The following is a 13,665-nucleotide window of genomic DNA, read 5'->3' as shown; positions in this document are numbered from 1 at the left end:
GAGCCATCTCCCTGTCCCCCCTTAATACTTCTAAGAGATTTGTAATTAGATTCATTAAAATGTGCTTCCAGTGGCTGTTACCAGTATTTTCATAGGATCTGATATATCACATAAAAATAATTATTACTGAGCTAATCTTACAGTCCTCCATATCTGAGTTATCACAGCAAAAAGAACTGGTAAAGATGTGATGGCTGGAAATCTACAAGCTGAGAGGAACGTCTCTAATATTAAAGGGGGAAGGAGTTACAGCTAAAATGCAAACAACAGTTTCATTTGCTTTCTACACTAACTCAAAAGCTAAAGACATGATATCCCCAAATTACATAAAATCAATTCTGATACTCAATTCACTTCAAAATATTCCCTGCCTTAGGCAACCAAACAACCCAAGAAATACAAGAGAGTTTACATAATCTTCATTGTCCCCACTGCATCCCCATACCTATAAGGCTGTACCTCTCAAGCTCGGATTTACACACCCTGGAATGCCACCACCCTCTCAACCACTGCTTTATACTGTGCGGCTTCTTGAATGTTTTCCCACAAACTGAGTGTTAAATGGCTCAGGACTAAGCATTTATTCTGCAAGGCCATCAAATGCAGGGGAAAATGTAATTAAGTCAGAGATCAAGAGCCCAAATTTGAAAGGGCGGGGCTTGTCTTGGGTTCTCCCTCGCCTGCACCTACTGATTACAATTCCGGGGAGACAGAGTTGCCCCTACTAGCGCACCCGGTAACTGGAGAATAAAGCTCCCGTTCGCAGAGCAGGGAGGTTCCGAGGGGCGCGTTGCATTCTGGGACTGGTTTCCACAGTTACCCACGTGCACCCAACCCAACCGAGTCCTGGACTACAAGCCCCAGAATTCCGCTCGCCAGCCTTTCCCCTTCACACCCGGCGATTGGAGCCAGACCCTAAAGGAAACCCCTAAAGTGCCCGTCCCGCACGCTAGGGTGAGGTTGCACCCCTAGGGCGCTGCACTGGTTCTCCTACTGGACCTTCCCTTCTAAGAAACGAGTCCTGAGGCTTCAGCCTCCACACCTGATGGCTAGAAATTAGACAACTGCGTCACAGACTGCAGCCAAATCCACTGACTGCCAGGGACCCCAGCACCTTTCCTGCGCAAACCCCCTATGGCCTCCAGGGCCCAATCTCTAGGGCTCCCACCGCTGAGTGCCCCGCCGCCCGCTCCCCTACCCCGCCTCCAGTCCCACAGCCAGAGCCCGCACCAGCGCTGACCTCGCTTCCCGCCGCTCGCTCGGGAGAGCAGCGGCCGGAGCCACCCGGGACACCTCCCCCGTCCTTTCGGCCCCGCCCCCTCCGCGCACCCCCGGGCTCTCAGCTCCCGCTCCAGGGACCCAGCCCCGATCAGGGGGAGGAGCCCCCACCCCGCCCAGCCCCACGCGGACCGAATCTGGACCTGACAATCCCCCCCCCGCCCCCAGCCCTTCCTCCCGCTCCCAAGTAGCTCTCCCCCCACCACTTTCCCTGCCCCCATCCGGCCACCCCAGTCCTCGCCGCCGCCGCCGCCTCTTCCCCTTCGCCACACCGTCCCACACCTGCCCCTGAACCCTCGCCACTCCGGGTTGCCCACCAGCCCTCTACCTCTCCCCAGCCCAGGGGACTCCCCAACTCTTTGCACCCCAATGTCTCCCGTTACATTAGCCCGCACCCCTTGGCCAGCCCTTCTGCCCCGTTCGGCAGTTGCCCCCGTTCCCCCACCCCATTGTTCCCCCCACCCTCGACAGCCCGTCTTCCCATTGTCCCCGCCCCCGCGCTCCCCTCCACTCACCCCCTCCTCTCTGAGCCGCCTGCCTTGGTCAGCCCCTCGGAACCCTCAGCCCGGCTCCCATACCCTCCCTCTCCCTACGCCGGTGCCACCCCCGGCCCGGCCCTGCCCGCCAGCGCCCGCCGCCCCTCCACCTCCATTCACCCCGGACACTCGGGTCCCGGCCCTTCATCGCACGTCCGCCCCCTTCCCCCAACCCTGAAATAGAGCCAGTCCCCACCCCCTCACCTCCGCCCTCCCCGCAGGCCGGCCCCTTCCCCCTACGCCCGCCCCCGCCCCCGCCGCCCGCAGCGTCACCGCCCGCCCCGGCCCGGGAGGGGAAGGGGTGGCTCCAGGGCAGGGGCTCCAGGCGCTTTTCGGGACCAGGAGACATGGGGCAGGGTCAGTGGGACCCAAATGGAGAGTGCCGGCGACCGCCCAGCCCGGGCCGCTCGCGCTCAGCTACTCACTGACAGCTGCAGCATCCGAGTGCATTTTCGGGCAGCTCACTCGCCGCCCGGGCTCCCGCGCTTGCCTCGCGGTCCCCCCACCGGCTCACCGCACCTCTGCTGAGAGATGAGAAGCCGCCGCCAGGCACTCTGGGCCCGCCCATCTCGCCTTCTCTATTGGCTGGTCCTCTGCTTAGGGGCCGCCCCTCTTCGTTTCTGATTTGGTAAAAAGAGTGCCGATAGCGCTGATCAGAGGCGGACAGCGAGGCCCCGCCCCTAACTCGCAAGGTGATTGGTCCCAAAGTCTAGCCTCCGTAACGCCCCTGGCAGAGGCCACGCTCTGAAATAGCTGGTTGGTCCGAATTGCTGTCAGTCATCCCTGAAGTCCAAAAGCGCGTGTAGGGGCGAGGCTGGGGAATTGGTCCACCTTGACCCTGAAGCCCCGCCCTGTGACGGGCGGGATTGGTGGAGCTGGAGACCAACCGAGAAAGAAGGGTGGGTGTCTGAAACAAAGCAGGGGAGGTGTAGCCCTGGAGCGAGGAGGGGACGCTCAGATGGGGCAACTCGAGTCCTGCAGTTCAGGACTGCAAGGTTCGCCCGTCCGCGGCGCTCGGCGCGACGAGTCCCAGCCCCGCACCACTTTCCCGCACGCTTGGCCGCGGCTCTCTGCTGTGCCCAACTTGGACTTGGACCTCTCGACCAGCGCGGTTTCCCACCGCAGGAAACGTAAAACATTTGCTCGGTCTTCACGTCTACGAACTCCTCTGCAGGGAAAGCACATCATGTTTCCCCACGAGCTACCCTCTCCCACTTTTCGAAATGCACTTTTCTAGAGCCGCCTTCCTCGCAGACGGCGGTGGAAAGGGCTTCGGAGTTTCCAAAGTCAAAAATTTGCACAATTTCAATGAGTTGTGCCTTGTATTTTGATTGCCTCAAACCAAACTCATCGACCCCCACCTTCGGATAATGGATCGCTGTTTGAGACTTCACGGAGGAACGCCCTCGCCCCCACCCGCAAGCACACACAGTCCGTCTTCCTCCCAGGGCCCGGCCCCAGCCCCAGCCTCCACCTGGGCGGTCTGCAGATCACGCCACCAAGTGTGGATGGCACAGGCAACTACCCATAACAAAAAGATCAAGTCATTTGGATTTTAGATTCCTACAGCCAAGACTACTCAGTTTGAGGGTTCTGAAATTTAGGTTTCAAATTAGGACATGAATGTTACTTCAAAATCAAAATATTTGGAAGCATGAGTCCAGACAAACGAGCTCTGTAGCCCACAGCACTCTCCTAGTGATACGCTCCCATCACTCTTAATCCCCCGTATCTGTTTACTAAGTTACATTCTTAAAATTTTAGCAGTCATATCTTCATCACTGAGGCATTTATGAACTACTTCATCTAATCATAGAACTTAAGAATTGTGTATAAAGTTTCCTCTCGAGGAATTTTAATAAAACATCCCCACTGGTGCTCTGTAACCTGTCAGAACCTCAACTACTCTCTGCAGAACCAGGTTGGTACCTCTGTGCTCTGAGACAGGAGAGACTTGTTTGAGTAGATCTATTAAGAAAGTCTGTTATTATCCAATAAGAAAGACTTACTTTTAAGGAGGCAGGATTCAGACTGGGCATGGTGGTGCGCGCCTATAATGCCAACACTTGGGAGGCTGAAAACAGGATATCAGAGTCGGATCTGCGTAGTGAGACCCTGTAAACCCTGTACTAAATACATTAAAAAAAAAAAAAAAAAAAAAGCTTTTTTTAAAAAGGCAGGGTGCTCCTGCATTTTTGTTTTGTTTTGTTTTTTTGTTTTGTTTTTTTCTTTGTGGAATCGGGAATTGAACTCAGGCCCTTGTGCTTGCCAGGGAAGCGCTTATTCCATTGAGCCATCTCCCCGGCCCACTCCTGGATTTTTATGCCATTTGTGTTTTTAGCCTAATCTACACCCACAGACTTAAAAAAAAAAAAAAATGCATATTTATATATAATGTTTAAATCTTTCATGTGCGTAATACTTACATGTGATCATAGTATTAAAGGACTATGACATTTTGCAAGGAAAAGGGCTTGTTTCTTTCTACTTCCAAATTAAAATACATCCATAACTTGATTTAACTAGCCACTACTGATTCATCTGTGGCAAACTTTACTATTAAATATTGGTATGTGAAGGACATGTGACTTTTTTCTCAAAACTCCCTTAACACATACATTGTATATTTAAAAATCTACAGAATGCATAATATTGGTTATTTCTCAATATATTTCAGTTGAATCACTATTATTTTCTTTCTTTTTTTATTTTAGGGAAGGGTCTACAGGGTGTTCAGGGTCTCACAACTAGATTGGACTCATAGTGATCCACCTGTTTACAGCCTCCCAAGAGCTGGGATTACAGGCGAGCACCACCACACCCAGTCTCAATCTCCGGCTCAGCCAGCCCTGGGGGTGGTCTGGCACAGCAGGCCCCAGGATGGAACCCCTGGCCCCTGGGCCTGCTTGCAGGTGCTTTAATCCGCTGAGCTATTTGGAGGGGCCTAATCACTATAATTTTCAAGTAAAATATGGAGTATTTCACCCAGATCTTTGTGATAGGTGAGATATGCGCTAAGGATTGAGAAGCAACCCTCAGCCTACTGAGACTCACTGTTCTGCATTTTATAAATAATAACACAAATAAAATTACTTTTAAAAATGCTCTGCAAATATTACGCAGTCATTTTAATTGTATATAAAATTCTAGACCTTCCAGGGCAGGAAGCTTGTTATATTTATCTTTTCATTTTGCTGGCACTTAGTACAGTGCTTTCAGGTAACAGGAACTGATTAATTGTTCTGAACAGTGAATTGAATGATGACTAACATGAAATGTTAGATGTGGAGGAAATGTGGGAGATTATCAAATCCAACTTCCTCATATTAAAAATAGGAAACTTGAAGTTCAAAGAAGTGTCTAATCTACAGGCCGGGTAGATAGCTTAGTGGCATAAGCACCTGCCTGGCAAGCGCAGGGTCCTGAGTTTGATCCCCAGTACAACAACAACAAAAACTTCTGATCTAAGTCTCATGACTAGTTAATAACAAAGCACTTCCTCAAATTCATATTTCCCAAGTCATAGCTCAGGTCTGTTTCCCAGTATTGCACAGTGCATTATAAAAGCTTCAGATTCCACAAATAAATGATCTGTTCTTCCTGCTTATTTGAAATTTAGTAGAATATCGGTCTTGTACACATTTTAGGTTCCAAATTTAGAATATTGCATTTTTTATGAAATTAGGAATTTTTTCAAAATATAGTAAAATATGCAAGCTGAATATTTTTTCTCATTGATAGTGCTCCCAAATAATATGATCTCTGTGGGAATGTTTACTGACATAATGAGGTCATACTTTTGTGTATTTGTGTCCAAATCCTAGGGGAAGAGGGGTTAATAATTGAGCATCTTGAGACTACAGTAGGTAGTCATATTTGGGGATCTAACTCTGCCATTTTATTTCAGTTGGTTGCCACTTTTAATATAATATTAAGGCAAGTTACATTAACTGATACCTCATTTCACTGGAAATTTCTATTTTATTAGTTTTACAATATTAACTTTAATTAGATATATTTTCAAATATTCTAATAGCATGTGGTACAGAGAAGTCTATTAAAAGAAAGAACAGAGCTCTGAAGTCAAATTTTAAACTTCTCCTCAGTTCCACAAATGCCATGATATATCACGCTTTCCTTCATGTGCAGGAGTATGTTCTGCTGTACAGAATGAGGGACAGCATAGCTTTCAAGACTCAAATAAAGCAGCAGCAGAGGTTCAGATCCCCAGAGTGCTGGCCCAGCCCCTAGGGTGTCCTGAGACACGACTGAGACCCGGCATGGTGGCGCACACCTGTAAATCGCAACGCTTAGGAGGCTGAACACAGGAGGATCCCTACAAGTCCTATCTATGTAGTGAGACCCTGTAGAACCTGTAGACCCTGTACCAAATACATAAATAAATTCTTTAAAAAAACTCGAATAAAATTGGACTTGCTCAAATATATAAATATGCCCCTTTTAGATTTGAAGAGAACAACTAAGAATACATGCAAGGAGAAATTAATGCAGCCTTCAAGTATAGTGAGTGTGTGGAAGTTCTCTAAAGTCAGGCTAATTCCATAACATTTCCATTACACAGACGTGAAAATAAAAGACTAACTGTATCCACAAGGGGATAAAATCAACAGTTCGCTATTCCAGATGATGACAGCTTTTTAAAGATGCTTTTCATGTGATAGGTCCTAATAGTGTTTTACTTGCAAACTGTACAACAATTCCATAGGGTATTAGTGTTATTCCCAATTTACAGATAAGTTAGCTGAGGCTTAGAGAGCTTTAGTAACTTACCACAGAGCTAATAAGTAAAACTATCCTTAAGTAGCCAACCTTCCTGTAACATAATAACATAATGTTATTATGCTGGACTTTGGTTCCTTCTCTTTTTGATCAGGTTAATATATGCCTATATAACTCATAGATTTATTCATAAGGATACAATAATATGGATGTGAGTGTATTTTTAAGAATTCATGAACCCAGACCTGATATTGGGCTTAATAGCACCTAAAGTGCTTCACCCCCCCCCCATCCCCTCAGTACTGGAGATTGAACTTGGGACCTTGCACTTGCCAGGAAGGTGCTTATGTACCGAGCTACCTCCTCAGGCCCTAAAGTGCTTTTGTAGGCAACTATATGTTACAGAAAACATAAGTCAAAAAGTTTATTTCCGGGTTACTATTTTGGTGGTACTAGGGATCGAATTCAGAACCCTGCACTTACCAGGCAAGGACTATATTCCACTGAGCTATCTCCCCACCCCAATCTATAGTATATTCTTAGTGGAATTAGTTATCTAAGATATGTAGTAATGCTGTTCTGGGTGTTACAATTTCTCTACTTGGGTAATTTCTCTGTGAAGGGAGGGCCTCTTTAGTATTACTGGAATTAACCTTTTAATTAATGAGGCCTGTGTTTGGGGGAACTTCTTTTAAGTTTTGATAGCAAAGACTAGCACTGTAATATAGGTTGCTTGTGACACAGAAACAAAACAGAACCTTCCAAATATCCACTTGACAGATGCTACAAGGGTAATAAAAATGTTGGTTTTACTTTTTGATATCTGCATACAGACAGGTTCCAACTAGCAGGTTAATGGAAAGAGACAAAGGTAGACATTCTCCTCATTGTTCCAACAGGGACATCCTAGCCTCACACTAGCAGGAACTGATAGACTGAAAGGATGGTATTTTTTACTGTCTATCATCCTTTATATTATGGTTTGTGTCTAAATGTCCCCCCCAAATTGTCATGTAGTCATGGGGCAGCTTCTAGAGTTTGTGATTAATTCATGATTAATGTGATTAATACTGGGATTATGGGTATGCGAGCTACACTCGCCCTGAGGCTGATAGCCTAAAAGCAATATAAAGGAGGGAATGAAGCTTGCTCTCTGCCACTGCTCCTCCCTTTTTGCTCTTGCTCTTTTGCTGTTAGCTGTCACCACAAACTGCTGCCCTCTGCCATGTGCCACCCTGCCTTGGAGCCAGCTGTGTATGGACTGAAACCTGCACAAATAAACCTTTCCTCCCTGTGAGCTAAATAAACCTTTCCCTCCTTAACTCTGGGTGTTGGGTATTTTGTCCCAGCAATGAGTGAAAAGTAACTGAGCCATATTACCATACTTTTTTTTTTTCACCAGTTTCCCTTTCCTTTGCCTATCTTACTTACCCTATCAGTCAGACAACTGAATTTTAAACACAAGCAAATGACCTCTTTTTACAATTTTCAAGGCACCTTTATAGAATTGTTATGTTCCCACAATGTGGAATTATAATGCACAATGATGAGACTCAGATTTGCTTTCACCAGTCTCCACGGGGGTTATAATATATTCCCCAAATTTAAAAAAAAATGTTACAGATGGAACTGACAACAGCCTTCTGGAACCAACTCTTCACTGGACACATTTTAGTCTGAGAAGCATTTTTTGCCATCGTATGTTGAAAATGATAGGCTCTGCCTCATACGGATGTTGTAAACATTAAATGAATGAATACAAGTAAAACACTTAGAAATGCCTGGCACATGCCATTTAATGGCCCATAAAAAATGTTATTGTCAGTGTTACTATGACTTTTATAGTAGCATCACATCACCAAACAAAGCCTTCCCTACCACACCTTGTTATCCCAAATCTTTCTTCTCTTGTAAGCTAGTTCCTGATTCTATATTTGCTGTTTTATTGCTTGGCTTCCTTCTTCCCTGCATTCTCGAGTTTATGGTGAATGCTGAATTAGGATGCAGAAGCCTCCTTCTCTGGCATTTGCCACCAATGTGAAGTAGCCTAGTTTGAAGCTGAATGGTGAGACCTTTCCCAGTTAAAAAAAAAAAAAAAAAAAAGCCACCCCCAATATTAATGTCACATCATTCAAACTGTTAGAAAACTAGCTTAGTGGTCCATACAGGGAGTTTAAACTGACAGAGGAAATTCCTATTAATATAGAAAGATGGTGTCCTAAGAAGATAAACAGGGGCCAGCAAGATAGCTCAGGGGTCTAAGGCACCTGCTTAGGCAAGCTTAGGCAAGAGCCACCCCCCCCCCATCCCAAGCCTTCCTAACCCTGCCCCCAGGGCAGGCTGAGCCAGCCACAAAAAATAAAAAAGGTAAACAGACTGTAGTAAATGATGGGGTATTCTACATGAATACACATATATTGTTTCCATAATGAATAATTTCTCTTCCTTGTACTCAGAATTACTATTACCCTTTTCTGAGAGTCATTCACTAGCAAAAGACATTTATAATCTACTATGTCAAAGGTAAGGACAAATGTCTAAGTATTGCCTTTGAATCAGTCTGGATTAAGACTCCAGCCCTGCCACTGATAAGCACTGAATGAGGCATTAAACTTGTCTGGGCCTCAGTTCCTTCATCTTTAAAAATAGGAATTATGCCCTCAAAGGATAAATAAGAGCCAAACAAGATAAAATATGTAAGGCCATTTATAAGAGCACGAAAGAGCAGGACCAAATGCCTAGCTCCGGTGGTGTGACAGCTTCCGTCTCCTCGTGAGCCTAACACAAGCCTGTAAGGTACAGCTGGCTAATTTTCCTTTTTAAACACAATTTCAAGTAAAAATGAGTCTGTTCTTTTAAATTTTTCTAGGTAATTATGCTTTCTTTCTTTATAAGGCAGCCATCTTAGGAATACTAAGCTAAGAATTTTCTAATCATTCTTAGATTTGACACAGTGTTGCAATTTTAATTTCATTCAGCAGTGATTTTATATTTTACCTCTCCTGACTATGAAGGAAATTTCATTTAGTTTAAAAACTCTTTCTAACTTCCAGGGTATCTTGACACACAACTATCAAGATAGCATTAATAAGCCTTTTTCCTCATCTTTATCTCTGGCACAGCTATAAGATGTTTAAGCTGACCCTTTTCCTTTTTACCCAGGGCCTTTTGCTTTATGGAAATCACACCTGCCTAGGGAATTAACAGTATTTGAATAAAAATGTATTCATCCACAACCACATGTTCCTCTCTGAATTAGGTATTTTCACCTTATTGCACATCGAGCTAATCAAGTCCTAATGATGCTGCATTTAATTCAATCTCAGGAGGTACAATTTTCCAATTGAATCTAAACAATGCATGACCTTTATGGTGACTTCCATAAATATAGAATTATTTCAATTACTCCAGCTAGCAGGGGATAGACAGAAAGAACAACCATTTTACTTGGACAATAGCTTCTGTGTGCTGCTGGGCTCTTCATTTCTCCTCGCTTTCTCTAGCCTGCTCCCATGAATACAATGTCTTTTTAACATCCCTCTCAGGGCGGTACAGGAGACCCTATCCATCTCCAGTCGGTGGCGGCGCAGCAGCCAAGCATCTCATTACTGCAAAGTGAAGCATTCTGGGAGAGTGGATAGAAAAGGCAGACAGCGATAGGAAAGGAGGGAGAGAAGAGGAGGACTGGAGCGGCAGCAAACACATGCTCACTTCCTTGGTGAGGATAACCTGTGTGGAAGGAAGAACTTCTTGTTTTAGAAAGGAGAAGCACATGCAATGTAAACCACCTGTGACTAAGCAGATTCCAGTCTCTACAACACAGTCACAGCTGCCTCAGACACCTCACACCTCCCAGTACTCATCTCTGAGCCCCCAGTGGAAGTTACCGTGGGAGCCATGTTGGTGGGGGGAAAAAAGCAGTAAGTCCAAGCATTTAAGAAAAATAAATGGTTCCAAAACTGAAAAAGAATCTGGAGACACAAATGTATATATGTAGGCATGCAAATGTACACACACACACACACACACACACACACACACACACAATTACTAGCTTACTGACTGAAAATATTTTCTTTCAATTAGCCTGAACACTTACTTTCACTTTGCTCCCCTGCCTAAGCCAAGACATTAAAGCAAATGCTTTTAACATTGTGGGGGTCACAGAGCACTCAAGAATCACTGAATATGGTAATTCTCTACAAAAGCCTGAAACACATCCATGCCCATCCCAGCATGCCCTACATTAAGAATTTGTACATTAGACATTCATTTGAGTTAACAAGTATTTCCTTTTTCAGATCCAAGGGCTTCAGGCAGTAGTCAGTGGCTCTCAGTAATTTTGTTAGTGGGAGATTAGTTCCACTCTGTTAGCTTTCCTCCTGAGTCCAGCTGACATTTGAGCCTGTGCTTAAATAATGGGAATTTTGTTGAGGAGCTGGTGGGTGAAGTGAGCAGATCCAGGCTGGCGAGCAGTGGCAGAGGAGGGAAGACCAAGCTCGGGCTCAGGACAGTGTGAAGGTACTGGTTGTGAAACGAGAGAGATGTAGTTTTCAGAAAGAAGATGCCAAGATTAAACTTCATTTCTTATTGCAATTCCTTTGCTTAGTGCTAGCCAAAAGTGCTTTTACTGCAGAAATCCTACCTCCCCCTCCACCCTGGTTCTGAGCCCCCCATAATCTCCCTTTGCCCCCTTTCTTATATAATAGTTTCCTCCTCCTGTTTCTGACCCTCGGTCCTGATCAGCATCTTGAGGCCCTGAAATGGCAGCTCCCCCTGCACTCTAGGCCTCCCACCTCTTCTAGCTCCACACTGCACCCTCTACCCCCACAGCCTGGTCAGTTAACCTGCAAGACCCGCTGTGAGTCCACTGCTTGTTTTTATTCTTTTTTTTTTTTTTTAATATGGAATGCTTCACGAATTTGCGCGTCATCCTTGTTCAGGGGTATGCTAACTTCTCTCTGTATCCTTCCAATTTTAGTATATGTGCTGCTGAAGCAAGCACAAGTTTTTTTTGTTTTGTTTTTTGTTTGTTTTTTCCTTTTTCTGGTACTGGGGATTGGACTCAGGGCCTTGTGCATGCTAGGCAAGCGTTCTACCTCTGAGCTACATCCCCCAGCTTGTTTTTATTCTTCATCCCTACATCTCACAATCGCTTTTTCTGTCTCTGAAACTCTCACCACAACCTAGGCCTGTACAAAACTGCTAGCTGCATTTTATAACTTCAGTTTTGGGAAGCATTTTGAAACCATAGATAATAGATTAAGGGACAGAAATAACCATCAAACATTTAAGTTCTGATCACTTTGGACCAGTACTGTTCTGAGTACACATATAATTTATTTAATCCTCTCAACAATCCCAAGAGGTAGATACCTTTATAAAATTCATTTTACAACTGAGGAGATTGAAGCAAAGAAAGGTAAATTAACTTGTCCAAAATCACACAGTAGTTGCTGTGGAACTAGGAGACTCAAACACAAACAGGCTGGCATCAAATCTGTACTTTCAATCACTGTGTTATTTCACTTATTTTTATACCCATCCCCCACCCCAACACCAACTCCAAGTCCTTTGAGTCCAGAAATATGTCTGTTTTTCTAACTCCATGAGCAGATACACCCAGAATAGTCCCTCAGACCAGGGCAAATCTGCCCATGTTAGTGGCAATATGAGTCACTGTTCCTCCTATTCCAGAGTATGAGTCTTCTCTGTTTTTCAGCAATGAGAAAGTACACTTCTGCAAGGTTAATTAATCCCTTACCTTCAATCTTTGTCTTAGACAAAGTCTCTAGACACAAACAAAATGCAAACTTTCTGACAAAGTGTAGCACACATGGTCTGGAGTCCAACAGCGAATGCAATTCTCCCCAACAGCCTGGTCTTTACCAGCATCATTTCTATCAGCATTTCAGTGTTTTGAACTCTAACCAGAATCTCCCATCAAGTATAATTTAAAGCATTCCAGACAGTTTCATCAGCCAGCATTTCCAAACCTTTTCAAGTTCTTCCCATAAGTCAATTCCCAAGGCTCAGAAACTATGTGTTCAATTACAGTCGAGCAATGACCCCACTCCTGGTACCAAACATCTCTCTTATTCACTTTTCCTGTTGTTAAGCCAAAATACCCAACACGCAAAGTTAACAGAAAAAAATTTTGTAGAGGTTTGTAGAGGTTTCACTCCACAGTCAGCTGGCTCCAAGGCAGGGTGGTATGGCAGAGAGCATCACAGAGAAGAAATAGTCAGTGTCAAAGCAGGGCAAGCAGAAGCCAAAAAAACAGCAACATAGTAGAGAAGTTTCTTGCTATCCCTTTATGTTCCATCCAGGCTGCCGTTTAGGTGGTGCCACCTACACCCAGGGTGGGACATACTTAATCCCAGCATTAACCCTTCATCCCAACATCACATCATTAATTCTAACATTACACACCCTAATCCAGCCACCCAAGGGGCCGGGAAGATGTCTCAGTGGAATAAGCACTTCCCTGGCAAGCGCAAGGGCCTGAGTTCAATCCCCGGTTCTGCAAAAAAAAAAAAAAAAAAAGACCCTAATCCAGCCACTTTAGGAATTCCCCACCCATGATGGCATGAGGCTCTATGGGGTACATCTAGATACAATCCACAACACTTAAGGTTAGTTTTCTAATATAAGTATTGGAAGACTTAATATATATATGGAGTCTTATATATATGAGTCTTATATATATGGAGTCTTATAATCTAATATAAGACTAATTAGTCTTCTAATATTAGTTAAGTATATTAGAGGACCCAAAAACCAGACCATATGTTGAGGTATGTGAGAGTGGTGTCCAAAGCAGCAGACTGTCACAACAGTGTGGTTTAAAGGATTGCTGCAAAACTGTACCACATGCTCCTACCTTTCCATGCCCACAATGGAAGCATTAGTCCTCTCCCAGGGCCATGTTCTAGGTACACTGGACTCCTTACTGTCACCCTTGTGCATGGGTCTCTTGAATAGACAGACCTAATTTTCAGGCCCTCTTCAGCAAGTAAGGGCAAATCTCACTATTTGTTGCCTAAACATATTAATAGGTTAAAGAAAACTTATCTGAGCCTAAATAGCATTCTTAAGGAAAACCACAGAG

General features: G+C 44.7%; 1 protein-coding gene and 1 non-coding gene across 5 annotated transcripts in view; both read right to left on the bottom strand.

The window, feature by feature from the left end:
• Positions 1 to 2,352, bottom strand: part of Dcun1d4 (defective in cullin neddylation 1 domain containing 4) — a 105,926-nt gene extending 103,574 nt beyond the window's left edge. For 2 of the 4 annotated variants that reach the window (XM_004627499.2, XM_023711045.1), the window contains exon 1: positions 2,240 to 2,352. In XM_004627499.2, the coding sequence (XP_004627556.1) occupies positions 2,240 to 2,264 (25 nt within the window). In that variant the 5' untranslated portion in view covers positions 2,265 to 2,352. Of the gene's footprint in view, positions 1 to 1,240; positions 1,286 to 1,934; positions 1,959 to 2,239 lie in introns of those variants that run through there. The other 2 variants (XM_023711047.1, XM_023711046.1) reach the window with 2 other exon arrangements.
• Positions 2,353 to 11,452: 9,100 nt separating this feature from the next.
• Positions 11,453 to 11,559, bottom strand: LOC111815672. Its single transcript, XR_002820331.1, has one exon. It is a non-coding gene; the product is annotated as a U6 spliceosomal RNA (small nuclear RNA).
• Positions 11,560 to 13,665: the final 2,106 nt, after the last annotated feature.

Source organism: Octodon degus, unplaced genomic scaffold (assembly GCF_000260255.1).
Source record: "Octodon degus isolate 3935 unplaced genomic scaffold, OctDeg1.0 scaffold00019, whole genome shotgun sequence".
In the NCBI taxonomy this organism is placed as follows: domain Eukaryota; kingdom Metazoa; phylum Chordata; class Mammalia; order Rodentia; family Octodontidae; genus Octodon; species Octodon degus.
Note: the sequence above shows the minus strand (reverse complement) of the source record. Positions and strands in the feature narration are given on the sequence as shown.